Below are 15,390 nucleotides of genomic sequence, written 5' to 3' on the forward strand. Positions count from 1 at the left end.
TTGGGCTCCATGCTTGGCGTGGAGCCTAAAGAAAGAAAGAAAGAAAGAAAGAAAGAAAGAAAGAAAGAAAGAGTCATTCCTAGGATAAGAATCATTCCTAGGTAGCCCAACGGTTCCTGTTGTGAAAACACCTTTGTTCCCAGGCTTTAGCTGAGCCACTGAACATCCCCAGGGAGTTGGGTTGCTCCATTCTATGGGGATAGATTAGGAACAATGAATGGGACATCCTGGGCACCCCCTTCCCAGCCCAACAGTGCCATGCCTCTGTGAAGAGTTGATGGGGACTCAAAGCGCCCTTACCCAGAGATCCTGTTAAATTCAGGGGTCCTCTCGGGATGCCTGCGTGGCTCAGTCAGTTAAGCATCTGCCTTTGGCTCAGGCCGTGATCCCAGAGTCCTGGGATCCAGCCCTGCGTTGGGCTCTCTGCTCATCGGGGAGCCTGCTTCTTCCTCTTCCTCTGCCTGCCGCTCCCCCCTGCTTGTGCGCTCTCTCTCTCTTTCTCTGTCAATTAAATAAATAAATAAATAAACAATCAATCTTTAAATTCTGGGGTCCTCTCATCACCTGGAATGGAACAATCCCCTCACCACTCTGTGTGGGCTTCCTGTGAGTGCGGAGGCTGATGTCTGCCTGTTTGAACATGCTGACAGTTAGAAATCACCCTGAGACAGAAGGTGACGTGCTGCAACCCCCCTAGAAACAGAATATTTCACACTGAAAGGTGGAGCCTGGCAGATGGGAGGAAGGACTGGCTACCTCTGCAGGCATCTGGCAGTTGACGCTGGGTTGTGGATGTCTTCAGAGGGGGCTGGGGTTGGAGTTTAGGACGGCCTTTGCCATACCAGCAGGGCCCAAGCACCCAGGCTGCAAGCCACATCCTATGAACCAGACTAGCTGGGCCTACTTGTCTTTGGCACCCCTGGGCCTTTGTGAAATTTCCTCTAAACACTCCAGCCATAGCTCAGTTGTTCTGGGGACCCCTAATGAAGGGCCCACTTCCAGCACTGAAAGTGAGGATGGTAGGGGGAGGGGGGACTGGGAGTTAGAGTAAGGCCTGAGGGTAAAGGGTGTCTCTGGGCCTGAGCCCCCTTGCAGTCTGTCCATCAGCTATCTCTGTACCTTGCTCCACTCTCCCTTGGCTTGGCTCCATTCTACACTTTCACTGCAGCAGGAAAGCCCACAAAGCCTGTCTGACCTCAGAATCAGGAGTTTCAGGACACCACAGCCTCTGACCTACCCTCCAAGTCTGGAAGCCTTGGCATAACGCTTTTCATGTAGCAGGCACTCAGTAAATTGTTCTTGCATGAATGGGAGAATGGCAAGGGCTGGCATTCGGCATTCAGGCGGCAAACATGACTCTCTCTTCTAGGATCACCTGATCACGGAGGAATCCCTCCCATCTTAGGGCTCAAGACACCAGCCTGAAATAACCTCCATCCATCCTGATTCCCCCTCCCCGGATAATTGAGGGGACCACACCTCTCCAGGCAACCTCTGCCTTTTGGAAGTCCTACAGATGAGCCACAGGGACAAGGGCAGTGTGCTGGGAGGGGGTCTGGTTTTCAGAACAAAGTTGGATTGGGAGAGCCAGTGGGTGCTCTGCTGCCCCCTGCTGGACAAAGTAGGAACAGTGCCCTTGGAGGTGAGGACTACCTTGAGGAGGGAAAAGGGGAGAGGTAGCGGTCAAGCCCCCCTCCTTGTCCTCATCTCCGGCACAGAGCAACTACATTCTCCTCTTCCTCTCCCTGAAGTCAGGGTCCCTACGTTTGGGTCCCTCCCCAGCCTCACCAAGTAGGCACTGCCTCCCCCCAGGTCTCCCAAATCTGACGCGAAGAACATTTCTGAAGGTCTTTTTGTCAACAAGCATGATCCTGGGAACATCAGTTCTTGACCAGTAAAATCACCCCCGTAGTATTTATACTCATTAGCAGATGAAACAGGCTGGGGGGGGGGGGGAGCTTTTATACACTACTAGCTGTAGGCAACTGCGTTCATCAGGAGGAAAGATAAATGTAAGGATCAACAAACCCAAGGGAAATAGAAAATCGTAGGAAGGCAGAAACTTAATTGTAACAAAATTTGATAAATCGGGCCAAAAATTGGTTATTTGCAAAAACAAATAAAATTTGATAAGTCAACGGAAATTTCACTTTAGATAGAGATGCAGATATAGATATGGATATGGATATAGATATAAAGGAAGAGCTATGACCAGAAACCCACAGGCAATGTTTTGGGCTAATTCAGTGGTTGTGGGAGGGGGCTAGGTGACACAGTGCTGGAGGGCAGGAGGACAGGGTGGGAAAGGATATAAACAAATGTCGATTTCTGGACTGCAGCTGGGTGGCAGGAGAGCTCCTGGGCTCTTGTGGCTACGGTCTGAGCATGTGCACACTCACAGCAGTGATACAATGTGGAGGTGGCTCTAGATGTTTGCTGATTGACTCACTGACTGAATCAACTCTGGGAGTAGCCAACTCTCTGACCCTGGGCGGGTCGGGGAAGGGGGAGAAAAGCGTCTACTGACTGCTCACCAGGCTGGGGCTCGTCCGGCGGGAACCAGGCTTGGAGCAGAGCCTGTACCAGTGTTAAGCTGTAGAACTAGGCAGCTCGGTAAACCATGTGCCAATTATGGGTCCAGAAAACTTACACTGTCCCTAGTGTGGCTCCACCCTTGACTCTTACTCAAGCTTCATCAATGAGTAAAAGTTTCCTCTCCCAGAAAGCCTTCCCCAGCCAACTTCCTGCTTCTCCCTCAGCTGCGGTAGATGCCCCTCCTAGTCCTACAAGCTCCTGGGGCATTTTTCTACCAAAGCATTTATCCCATTTCATTTCAGATAATTCTCTTTGTTTTTAATTTTTATTATGAAGATTTTCAAACCTACACAAGGATAGCAGTCATGGGATAACGAAGTCCGTGTATTCATCACCCAATTTCAACAAATTACCAACTCATGAACAATTTTATTTCATCTACATCATGTCCTGCTATTCCCCCTCCCTTGGATTATTTCACATCATTTTATCAGTAAATACTTCATTATATTTCTCTAAAAAAAGCTACTTGAAAGCACAAAACCATTATCACAACTTAAAAAATTAACAATTATTCCTTAATGTCATCAAATAGCCAACATTTATATCTCTCTCATCATCCTACTGTGTTTTGATGGTTGGTTTTTTCGACTGTCTTGCCCACCAGACCTGACTAGGGACCGGGGCTGCCCCTGGGAGTGCTTCAGCCCTTGTCCATCACTGCCCATGTCATCCCCCGCACACACACAGGGGAAGACAGTCACTGCTCTGTAGATGAGCAGACACTGAGCGCCTGGATGGGATGAGCACTCCCACCACCTCCAAACATGAACTGTTCTTAGCATGGATGCCGATCAGGCCCAGCCAAGTGCTCACAGCCTCCACCTCAACTCACCTGGGGCACCTTTCCAAAATCCACCTGCAGGCTCTGCTCCCCACCTCCATCTCCTCAGCCAGAATCTCCAAGGATGGGGCCAGGGGCCAGGGATTTGGGGAAAGTGCCTCGGGTACATTTGATGCATTGCCCTTCTTGAACCCCCACTGGCCCCACCAAGATGGAAGCATATCTACTGCTTGATACCCTCACCCTGCACCACCCTGAGATGAGAAAGCCCTGGGGTAGACGACGGGGCCCAGCTCTAGCCTCTGGGGAAGAAAGGTCAATGTCAGTTGCCAGGGAGGCTTTGTGGCTATTTGTCACACTTTGTGGCTATTTGTCACCAAAATAGCTAGTAGCATTGTCAGGGTAGAAATGGGGATGGCCCTTTGCTGCATTATCCTGGGACCACCTCCTCAGAGAGGCTTTCCCTCACTCCCCAACCTCCTCCCTCTGGGCAGTAGTATGTGACCCTCCGAGCTCCTGGGCCAACCACAAGTGAGGCCAGTGCTAGCCTGATACCAGAACAGCCATCAGTGCCCGTCTGTGAATGGAGTTGCCACAGCCCCACAATCTGCAGAGTGGCCCCTCCCCATGCAACTGAACCCCAAAACTGACTGTTGGTGCTGAAGGCCAAAGGCTGTCAGATGACAACATATGGTTTCCACCCGCTGCTGGGAGGACTTCCTCAGGCCCCGTCCTGGGCAGAATAGCCTGTGTGAACCTGGACTGCAAACCCCAACAGCCTCATCTTCCTACTGTCTCAGGCAGCTCAATTTGTACACTGAGGTCTTGAAGGTAATTCAGCCTGTACCCCTTTCCCTGATGGGCAAGGGTGTGTTAAAGAGTCCTCCAGAGGGGAGAGGGAAGGCAGGGGCAGGTGGGGTCCTGTGTGTCCTCCCACCTTCACAAAAGGGCAGTCTTCACCCTGGCCTCGTGCTGATGAGACTAGGCGTGGGCACAGGCCTGACAACACAGGGCGGAAGGCAACAGCCATTAGCACTAATGAGACAGGCAGCCTGAAAGCTTTTTACTTTGAAGCTGCTCGCCCACCCAGGGAACAGTCCGTTCTGCCTCCTTGGCTTCCAGGAACCCCGGGCGGAAAACGGTTTGGGAGAAGGAGCAGGGGTGGGGGTCTTGGAGAAGCCTGGGGGACAAAGGGGAGGGGAGGAAGGACTAGGGATGGAGGCAGGAGGGCTTGGTTTTGGCTAAGTGGGCTTCTCCCCTCCCTTTTCCCTTCAAAAAAAACCCCAGGGTCTAAGTCTGCACCCCACTCTGGCCACTGGCCCATCACCCTCTTCAATGCCCTTGACCAAAGTTCCTGGAAGCAAAGGAAACAACATGCCACACAGGGTCTGAGTGAGCATCTCCGGGGCCACAAATTAAATTAAGATCTCAGGGCTGCCTGCCTTGTTACTGCTAATGGTTCCTGCCTGTCCAACCTCCCCACCCCTACCCAGGTCCCTGTCCTGTAGAAATTTGGGGGTTCTGGGTACCCTGTCTTGTTCCCCAACTTTGATTGGCACCTGGGGACCTCACCCCCAAATTGGAGATGGGCACACCTCTTATAGAGCATCCCAAAGCCCAGGTTTCAGGGAGAGAGGCCTGAGCTGTGCCCCCACCCTCTGGGGAGGGCCCCTTATGTCCTGGTTGCAGGTGGCAGTCACGTGTGGGGCATTCATTAGACCCTGCCATATAAGCTGAGGGCGCCGGAGTGGCCAGAAACTCTCCAGGCAAGGATCCAGCAAGCAGAGGTAAGTCCTCAGGTTGGGCAGAGACTCCTGACCTCTGGGAGGTCTCTGTCTGGGGTAGGGCACCTAGAGGGTGCATCAAGGATGAGGAAGGACTAAGTGGTGTGTCTTACTGCCGGCCAGGTCATGCTGTCTGCAGTGCTGCTGAGCTGTACCCTGCTGCTGGCACTGCCCCCCATGCAGGGGGCCCAGATGGGCCTGGCCCCCATGGAAGGCATCAGAAGGCCTGACCAGGCCCAGTTCCCAGAGCTCCCAGGTCAGTACCGGCAGGGGTGGAGCTGGGTGGAGCCTGGATACCCTCTGGCCACAAAGTATCCTGCGTGGTATGAGCCCTCCTTCCCCCTTCCCAGTCCCAGGCCTCGGAGGTGGGTGTTTTATGCATGGGGAGGGAGGGGGTTCTGCCCTCACATCATCTGTTCCAGGCCTGGGCCTGCAGTCCTCGCTGAAAAGGACAACTGCAGAGCAGTCAGAAGAAGCTCGGCTGCAGGAGGCCGAGGCCTTGGCGGAGGTAACTGCCCAGGAAAAGGGGGACGACCACAGGCTTTGGGAGGGGACATCAGGCAGAAGCCCCTCTCTCCACCTCATGACCCCCTCACCTGGGGTGATACTGCAGACTACTCTCTCCGTGCTCCGTGGCCATCCTGCCTGCACTGAGGCAGGTGACATCCCTGGACCTGCAATCAGAGGCCCATGCCTGCAGTCCCGCTCCCTCACTCCTGTAGGTACTTGATCCGGAGGGCCGCGAGCCACGCTCCCCGCGTCGCTGCGTAAGGCTGCATGAATCCTGTCTGGGACACCAGGTACCATGTTGCGACCCATGTGCCACGTGCTACTGCCGTTTCTTCAACGCCTTCTGCTACTGCCGCAAGCTGGGTACTGCCATGAACCCCTGCAGCCGTACCTAGCGGGCCGACGTCGGGGTCGGGGCTGTACACGGGGTAGCGAATAAAGGCTGGGACCAACCCCAAGGCTGTGGCGTTATTTCGAACGTGGCTGTCGGAGGCGGGAGGTCATGGAAGTCACGGTAGGGATGGGGTTGCGGCCAAGCCAAGAAATCACACACACCCCTTCCCAAGGGTCTAGGCTACCCATCATCTGAATCACTTACATGCATGCTCTTACGGTGCTAGGCGTCGGTGGGGAGGCGGAAGGGCCGGGCTCCAGCCCTCCAGAATCTTGCACAATAAATGCGGGAGCAGCGCGCAGTGCATACAGGGGCTGTAACTCCTGGCTGGCCAGCAAGCTTGAGGCTCCAGGGCCTGCTTGCAGCTAACTCGACCTGTGACCTCGGCGAAGCCTGCCCCTCGAACCGCAGTTCCCTTCGGGGAAAGACTGACTCAACAGTCTGGAATATTTCCAAGCATAAGAAGCACCGCTCACTCCCATCTTTACTCGGCCTGCCCCTCGGTGCCCGCTAACCCAGAGGGGCTTGTAAAGCTAGAAGGCCCAATCGAATCCCCGCGGCCACGTGCGCCACCACGCGGCCGGCCTCAGACACTCCAAGTTGGTAGCGAGAGGTACGCCTACCCTAGTCGCGCAGGCGCCAGAGGGCCCACACCTGCGCAATGCTTTCGGACGAAACCACCCGGAAGCCGGGCGCCACTCAGAGCCCCGCCCCATTGTGGTCACGTGAGGCGCTCGCGCATCACCTGACCCGCTTGACAGCCTGCTGCTGGCGCCGAGTCAGCTGATCTTGGAATCGAGCTGTCCACCGGGCGATCGGGGTTCTGCGATCTCGCCTCCCCCGCCGCAGCCATGTCGTTCTTCCCGGAGCTTTATTTCAACGTGGACAATGGCTACTTGGAGGGACTGGTGCGCGGCCTGAAGGCCGGGGTGCTCAGCCAGGCGGACTACCTCAATCTGGTGCAGTGCGAGACGCTCGAGGGTGAGCCGCGGGGCCGGGCAGCTGGGCCTTGAAAGGCCGGCAAAGAGACTGGCCCGGGCCTGAGGGTTCCGAGATCTGGGCGGGGAAGCCGGAGGCGGGGGTTCTCGAAGGGCCTGAGAGGCCTTGCTGGGAATCCAGGGGCTGATGGCGGGCGCCCCGGAAGGGAATCTCCCTCCAGATGCGGCTCCGCACGGGCCGAGACGCAACCAAGGCTTTTAGAACCGCAGTGGTTAGCGTCTGCTGGGGCCGCCTCTTCCCCCCTTATGCTTGTCGTATAGTTTGAAAAAGAGGGTCTCTCGAGAGTGGTTAATCGGTGGTGCGAGAAGTGCCCATACAAACCTCTTTACCCTGACGTAGTCAAAGAACGGCCCCGTGGCAACGCTTAGAGAACCTAAGCGGAAAAGTCCCCGGCTTCCCGCCCAACATACACCAAGGCATCTGGGATCGCTGTCTCTTAGTCTTGGCCGGCGGGGTGTACCTTCCTGGGAAATTGCTGAGCCAGCCTAGTGAGAGTTTGCTCCCATCGCCGAACCACTGGCTGAGCAGAGTTTCCTGAAGTCAGTGATTTCGGAGAGCAAGAGGTTGCCCTCCAAGTTTGGAAGTTTCTACACTTGTATTTAGCTAATAAATCCCACCTCTCAGTGAGAAGGTTGTCTGTTGGAACAGGATTTTTTTTTTTTTAAGCACAAGAATGAGAAGCTAAGGTCCCCTTTCTTCAGCTCCAAACTAAGATTGACTCCCTGAGGCACAGCTGCCTCAGATTTACTGAATTAGAGATGTCGCTGAGTCCCCACTTCCCCTGGTGATCACGAAGGGCATTGTGGTTGGGATGTAAGTTCCCATTTCTGACCCTCAAGAGATACCCTTGAGCAGAGGTACTGTTGGCTCCATGGTTGGTAGCTGGAGTGGGAGACGATTTGCCCTCTGGAGAAAATTTTCTCATCAAAAACTTACTGAGGTTCACTTTACCAGTGTTTTTTTTTTTTTTTTTTAGAATATTAATGAAAGCATATTCCAGTGCTTAAAAAAACTTACTGAGGTTAAAAGAGGATTTAGTTTTTAAAAATAAGTTATTGTTTATCTTGTAAGCTAGACCAGTAAAGTGGAAATAAATACTTTTAAATTTTAAAACTTATTGAAGTTAAAATGCAGGAATTCTGGACTTTATGAGTTTAACATAAACATCTGAGAAAAGCTGTTTGTCTGCCTTATGAGAGTGGAGATAGGAAGAAGAGGAGAGCACCTTAGGGTGCCGAGTTGTAGGAGCCTGCCAGCAACCTGATTTTCCTCACTGGGAAAAGGAGGAGAAACAGAGGGAGGCTGCCTAGGGCAGGGCCTGGCACACAGTTGGCATTTAATACGAGTTTTGTGGACTGACTGGGACTGGAGATCGTTCTTTGCTTAAATCTGAAGGTGAACACCATTGATTACCAACTGGCATTTGGTAATGTTTCTCCTCTAGGTTTTCCTCACTCATGCTGCTGCCTGTCCTTCCTCCTCCTGTAGAGCTTCTGGGGGCACCAGGTTCCATCTTCCCAGCAACCCCTCCACCATTATCCTCCATAAATGTGTTAGGCCATTCCTCCTGCAACACGGCTCAGCACATGGCCTGCCTTGTGGCACCCCATCTAGACCTTTAGGGTCACATTCAAGGATTCCCTTGCTCTTCCACACTTAGTCCTTTCCCTCACACAAACCGTCTCGCCCGCCCCGCCCCAATTCTTGGTGCACATAGTATGGTGGACCCTGGGGTTGGAAAAATCAGTCTGAATCCCAGCCCTGCCAATTACTGGATTACCTTAGACAAGTTATTTAACACCTCTGGGCCTTGGATTCTTCATCTGGTATATTGTCATCCGCTGTTTCATAAGGTGAGATATCAACAAGCTTTTATATATAAACACTTAGCCCAGCAACGAACACAGAGTATGTGCTAGATAAATGTTAGCTCTTGCTTTCACTACATTGCACCTGCCATTCCTTCTGTATCCGTCTCATCCCCACGAAGCCCAGTGATTCCCACCCTTCAAGGCCCAGCCCCAGTAGCACCCCATCTTAGAGCCCCCTTGTGATCATGCTAGACTAGAATGTTATCCCCGCCACCCAGTTACAGCTCCTGTGGTTGTCTGTGCTATTTTCCTAGAAGTTTCTTGACATAGGGTTTGGGATTCTTGGGACCCTATATGCTGGAGATGCTCAAGACTTTCAGGGGCTGGGGATAGCCAGAAGCAGAAGGAGTGACTAGAAACCCCATTATCCTCTACAGAAAGTCCTTCGCTGCTTCGAAGATGACACCAGAGGCCTTTGTTGCTGGGTGTTTTTTTGCTTCCCTATCTCCAGGGGAAAGGAAAGAGGGGAGGGGAGACCAAGGAAGCCGTTGGTCCCTAGTGAGATCTGTAAGTATGTCCTGAAGTGACAAGATTTCCAAAGATATTTCAGGTCTTGGACAGTTCCCAGAAGGCACAGGGCACAGGGCAGAGGGTGTGTTCTTCAAGGAAGGGCAAATGCATACCCTCCACCACACCCCGGGCCTTCCTCCCTGAATCTCACTCCAGCAGGGCATCTGCTACTGACCTCTTCTGCTAGAACTCAGTCTTTTAGGACCTCCGAAGCTCATATGTTCTCCATTGTCCATCTTGCTTGATTGTCTATACTCAGAGGTAGGAGAAAAAACCTGGAGAGGTCCTATCCTTTGGTTAACTGAGGGGACAGAGTTGGGTGGTCACAAAAGCACTTTTTAACTCTGAGTGTTTCTGGATATGTAGAGTACCTCCTGGGGGCTGAGTCTTGTGCTGGAAATTGTGGGGAAGATGAGGTGGGTCAGAGATACACAAAGAGAAATCATACAGTATTACTTAGAATGTTTTCATTCATCCAGCATATACTTATGAAGCACCTATTTTATGCCAGGCATTGTGATAGGGGCTGAGATATTTTGTTGAATGATGTTCTCTTGACCCTCATAATCCGGTGGTGGAGGTCAGTGTGGGCAGGGGGAAGACATTAAGAGATCAGTGTAACGTAGAAGTTACAAATGTGGGCTTACTACTTCATGGCTCTGTGCCACGTAACCTCTCTGTCCAGAGTTTTATCGTCTGTAAAGTGGTAATAATAATGGCACCTACTTCAAGGGCCGGTTATGAAGGTTAAACAAGATAATTCATATAAAGCACTTAGCATGGATTTGGCACATTGCAAGTGTTGGGTCAGTGTGTTAGTGGCTGTTGTTGTTATTTTTTAAAGTTTTATTTATTTAACTAATCTCTCGAACCCCAAGATCCAGAGTCGCATGTTCTTCTGACTGAGCCAGCCAGGTGCCCCGTTATTGTTATTTTAAAGTAGACTAAATATATAATTACATACTGAGGGTGACACTGGTGAAAGTGATGGTATGGAGCACCACCTTCCGCAAAGGCTTGCCAAATTTGGGCTTGTTGGATGTATTTCAGGCATTAGGAGCATATGTAGTGCTACTTTGATGTTCAGATGTTTGTTTGCTCATTCAAGAAACACTTCCTAAAGGCCTACTGTGTGCCAGCCCCTGGGCTTTTTAAGTGAGCCAAGCAGGTATTTCAGGCATTCCCATAGTTCTGAGCCTCAACTCTTAGCTTTGACCCTGGGTTCAGCCTAAGAGCAATTTTTCCCTTCCTCTTTAAAACTATTTCAAACTGATGCTGTCAGATATATACAAATTAGAAGGAATGGTATCACGAATCTGTAAGTAATAATCACTTGACTATAACAATGATCAGTTCTTGTCATTACAACAATTATCAATCTTGTTGCAATAAATAGCTCCACTTACCCCCCAACTCCTGAATTATTTTGAAGTAAATCCCAGACAACGCATAATTTCAGCTGTAAATATTTCAATATCTCTGAAAAAGGTCATGACTAATTTTTAAAAAAATAACCGCAAAGCTATTATTCCTCCTTTAAAAGAAACAACAATAGTTTGTTAATGTCATCAACTATCCATTCAGTGTTCAGATTTCTCTGATCATCTCAAATTTTTTAAATATGATTTGTTTCAATCAGGATCCAAATATGATCCATACATTTTAGCTGGTTGATGCTATCTCAGGTCTTTTAATATATACGTTCTTTGTTTCTCTTATTTTTCCATTTACTTATTGAAGAAACTGGGTCATTTGATTTATGGGTTTTCCCTCCATTTCAATTTTGCTGATTACATCCTTGCCATATAGTTGGACATGTTCCTCTATCCCTTGTTTTTCCTGTAAATTGGTAGTTAGATGTAGAGGCTTGATTAGATTCTAGTTCTTTTTTTTTTTTTTGAAAAAAGAATATTTAATAGGTGATTTTGTACTTCCATTGGGAGGCACATAACGTCTAGTTGTTTCTCTTTTTGTGACATAAGAAATCATTGACATTTATTGCCTAGAATCATTATTTCATTAGGTGTTGCAAAATGGTGATATTCTAATTCTATGTTTCCTTCTTTGATTGCTAGCTTGAATATTTCTTTTTTTTTTTTTTTAAAGATTTTATTTATTTATTTGACAGAGAGAGACACAGCGAGAGAGGGAACACAAGCAGGGAGAGTGGGAGAGGGAGAAGCAGGCTTCCCGCAGAGCAGGGAACCCAATGCGGGGCTCGATCCCAGGAGCCTGGGATCATGACCTGAGCTGAAGGCAGACACTTAATGACTGAGCCACCCAGGTGCCCCTTGAATATTTCTATACTAGGAAACTTCCACTAATCAACCACTTTGTTACCCTGAAATACAGTCTATATAAGTGAGGTAGGATAAATGCTTGATTCTTTCTTATATTTATCAGTTTTCAAAATAATGAGTTGGTTCTCCAAAATCCTAGAGAGGACTAATGAGGTTTGTTCTTTTTCTTGGTATAGTATCATAATGCACATACGGATTTTGATATATTTTTGTCTTTTAATCTTTTTATTGATGCTCAAATTATCCCTTGGCCAGTGGGAGCTTATTCAATAGGCTATTGAGTCTTTTTTGACACAATCCTGTAGCCTTTGGGAGCTTTCCTTACTTTGGAGATAACAGTATGTTCTAATCTTATCTTATACATTTCCTGACCCAGACCTAGAGTCCTCATTTCTCTTAGGAGACCTGGTTCTTTTTATTGGAAAATGGTATTTAGAGATCATAATGAGTCTAAGGTGTTCTCATTGCTACCGGGTTGGTCATTGTTTCCAGGATTTTTCTATGGATTAGCTCTCTTCTTACTCAGAAACATAGAAAATAGAGAAAAGCATATGGCTAGCTGGATAATGCAGCCACAATTCAGCTGATGCTAGCTTCCTAATTTGGAATGGAGGCTCTACCTGACAATGGGGCCAGTCAAGACATCTCTTTCTGTTGTAAAGAAATATAATTAACATTCAGGAGGGGGAGAGCCAGCAAATTAGATGCTCAGGGACCATGGTGAAGGGCTCACATGTATGGTATGCTGGCTGTCTTCCAGAACACTTTATCCTTTCCGTTCTGAGTTGCTTGTGTTCTTTTCATTACAACATCTCCTTCTGCATTTCAACATTTTTTCACAAGAGACTGTCTCTTATGGGAAGAAGAAAGCAAGACTCCAGTCTGGGCTTGGCCAATCACCAGTCACATGAAACTGCAGATGCAGTGGTGGATGATGTCCTCCAGGAGTGGCAAGTCATTCAGCACTAACTGTGGTGTGGCAAGGAGTGTGGCTGGAGAGTTAGAGATCAGGTCTTGAAGGATTGCAAAAGCCATAGAGGAAGTGCTTTGTCCTGAGTGAGGGGATGGGTGAGTAAAACTATTGGGCTTGTACTTTAGAGTGCACCTGCAGTGTGAAAAGGGGATTGGAAGTGGGAGCCACACCAGAAGTGGGAAGAACAACTTGCAGGGTATTATAAGTAATCCAGGTCAGAGGTGATGACAGCTTGCCTTTGGCATGGGCAAGGATCATCGTGGGATGAATAGCATCTCTTTGAGGAAGTGATAGGACTTGAGGGGTTGGATAAGGAGCTGAGGAGGAAGGAAGAGTCAAAGCTTACGTCCTCATCTCTGGTGTAGGCAACCACTGTCGGTGGCAGAGTGAAATGATGGTGGAATGCAGAAGAGAAGGTTGGAGAAAGAATGAGAAGGATGGGGTTGAGGGTTCTGTGAGCCATTTGAGTGGCAATGTAGAGGTGATTTTTGGTGCTCGGGAGTGAGTCTGAGCTTGGTAGACAATTTTGGGAATCAGGATAGAAATGTGGCTGCTACCTCCAAGAGGGAACATAGAGTCAGAAGAGTAGAGGCTCAAGATGAGACCCTCCCCCAGGAAAGGGTCCAGTTAAGCAAGGGGTCCTGCCAAAAATGTGAAAGACACCCCCTGAGAGGTGGGCAGCCCCAGCAGAGAACCTGAAAAAGAAGGGGTGATGAATGCCAAACATGGCCAAGAGATTGAAATAAAGTCAGACAGCTTTTCAGTTGGATTTGCCATTCAGAGGTTGTGATGACCTTAATGAGAAGAGAGGAGAGTGGGACTAGAAGGTGAGAGCAGTGCATGGAGCGTATGGGCAGAGATGACATATAGACGGAACAGAGCTCACTGGTCAACTAACCCAGCTCAGCCACTTATTGGCTTCGTGACGTTGGGCAGGTCGCTTGTCCTCAGCTGTACAGTCGGAAATGTTAGTAGCATCTCTTTGAGATGTGTACAAAGTGTAAGCACAGGGCCCGGTGCCAAGTGAACAGTCAGGGAAGCCTGCTGCTCTCGCCATGGTCACTCCTGAGAGACAGGCGCCACGCTGGGCCTTGAATGGGTAATGAAAACATGTCATGCAGGTCTTGCCTGCAGGGTAAGTGTGCCTGTCTAATGGGCAGACAGCATCGGATGTATAGTAGGCACAAGGTAAATTTTAGGGGGATGGGAGCAGGTGGGGTAAAAGGGTACGGGGTTTCTTTTTGGGGTTCTAAAATTGATGGTGGTGATGATCACACAATCCTGTGAATATACTAAGACCCATTGATTTGTACACTTTAAATGGGAAAGTTGTATGGCATATGAATTATGTCTCAGTAAAGCTGTTACCAAAAGAAGTCAACCAGGCCAAGGAGGTGGGAAGAAGGAATGGCATTATCGTCTTGGAAACATGAAACTTCATAGAGTGTCCCAAGGAGCTTCAGGAGCTGGGAAGAGAGAATAGAACACATGTCAGGGACATACAGGGGCTGAATATGGATAGGTGCATCAGGCTGGTTCATGAAGACTTTGAGCGCCTTGGACACAGCTCAGGAAGGATGAATGTTATGATAAAAAAAAGCAAACAAAGGAAGGGAAGGGAGAGATTCTTAGGGTTAGGTCAAGGCCGGTGTGTGGGAAATGTCTAAGAGTTTCTGTATGTAGTCTTGCCTGGAAATATTTCCTACATTGCATTTTGTTGGTCAAAGGAGACTCTAGTGAGTTGAAGTTAGAGGACCATGGCTTGGACAGGAAGACGAGCTTAGCTCAGTGCAAAATTCTTCAGAGTTGGATGTATTCTGAAGGAAGAGGTAACACAGTCCTGAGAGTCCACTGGCCACAAGCAAGAGAGAGAGGAGCTCGGGGGCATTGGGAGAAGAGTGTGCAGAAGGTGATAACCTGGGAGAGTTTGCGCTGCGGATCAAAGGGAACGAGCACCTTGATTCTGAGCGATGAGAGCCTGGCCCCATATACACCTGAAATTTTCGCCTCGGTGTTTGAGGATCCATGTTGTCCCAATTGTCCTGGGCGGTGGCATCGCTGAATGAAGAGACCCCTGATACCCAGTGATGGATCAGGTGGCATGGATCATTGGTGGTGACCGTGGCCACCTAATACCTTGGTTGTTCGTCTCCACCTTGCTGCTGCTGCCCAAGAGGCCGCGGCTCCAGAGTGGGGGTGGAGGCTTGAGAGGGGCAGGAGAGAGGTGTTGCTGTGGTGAGCCAGCTCGCACTTGGTCCCTCGGTAGATGAAGGGGAGGGGGTTGTGAAGGGAGTGGGGGTGGGAGGAGGATGCCATTAGAAGCTTGGTCTGAGGCTCTGGAGGATGGATTTAGGCGGAGCCAGGCTGGAGGCACGCAGCGGTTCCAGCTCTCCAGGTGAGAAAACACGGGCCGAACCTGCACAGGACCAGCATGGGGGGAGATGAAGGACTGGGTCAGGCACCAGCTCAGGGGGTGAGACCCACAAGGGTGGGCCAGTTTTCATTCGGTACTGGGATGAGAGGCGTCAGAAGTCAGGCTTCTGTCTTCATAAATGCCTGGGTGGGTGCTGGAAATGCTTCTGAGATGGGGAGCAGCGGAAGAGGAGACAGTTTGGGGTGTGAACGGGGTGATGGAAGAGGAGGTGTTCTGTCTCAGATGTGCTGAATCGG

The 15,390-nt window shown here is 49.9% G+C and overlaps 2 protein-coding genes across 2 annotated transcripts in view; both read left to right on the forward strand.

The window, feature by feature from the left end:
* Nucleotides 1-3,903: 3,903 nt before the first annotated feature.
* On the forward strand, nucleotides 3,904-6,085 carry AGRP (agouti related neuropeptide). The gene is made up of 5 exons (XM_036115075.2): nucleotides 3,904-4,210; nucleotides 5,069-5,166; nucleotides 5,287-5,419; nucleotides 5,586-5,671; nucleotides 5,886-6,085. The coding sequence occupies exons 3-5, from the start codon at nucleotides 5,290-5,292 to the stop codon at nucleotides 6,066-6,068; spliced, it is 399 nt and encodes a 132-aa protein (XP_035970968.2). The 5' UTR covers nucleotides 3,904-4,210; nucleotides 5,069-5,166; nucleotides 5,287-5,289; the 3' UTR covers nucleotides 6,069-6,085.
* Nucleotides 6,086-6,808: 723 nt separating this feature from the next.
* Nucleotides 6,809-15,390, forward strand: part of ATP6V0D1 (ATPase H+ transporting V0 subunit d1) — a 37,530-nt gene continuing 28,948 nt past the window's right edge. The window contains exon 1 of the mRNA XM_036115068.2: nucleotides 6,809-7,048. Within this exon, the coding sequence (XP_035970961.1) occupies nucleotides 6,919-7,048 (130 nt within the window). The 5' untranslated portion in view covers nucleotides 6,809-6,918. The remainder of the gene's footprint in view (nucleotides 7,049-15,390) is intronic.

The sequence above is a fragment of the Halichoerus grypus genome, chromosome 15, assembly GCF_964656455.1.
Source record: "Halichoerus grypus chromosome 15, mHalGry1.hap1.1, whole genome shotgun sequence".
In the NCBI taxonomy this organism is placed as follows: Eukaryota; Metazoa; Chordata; class Mammalia; order Carnivora; family Phocidae; genus Halichoerus; species Halichoerus grypus.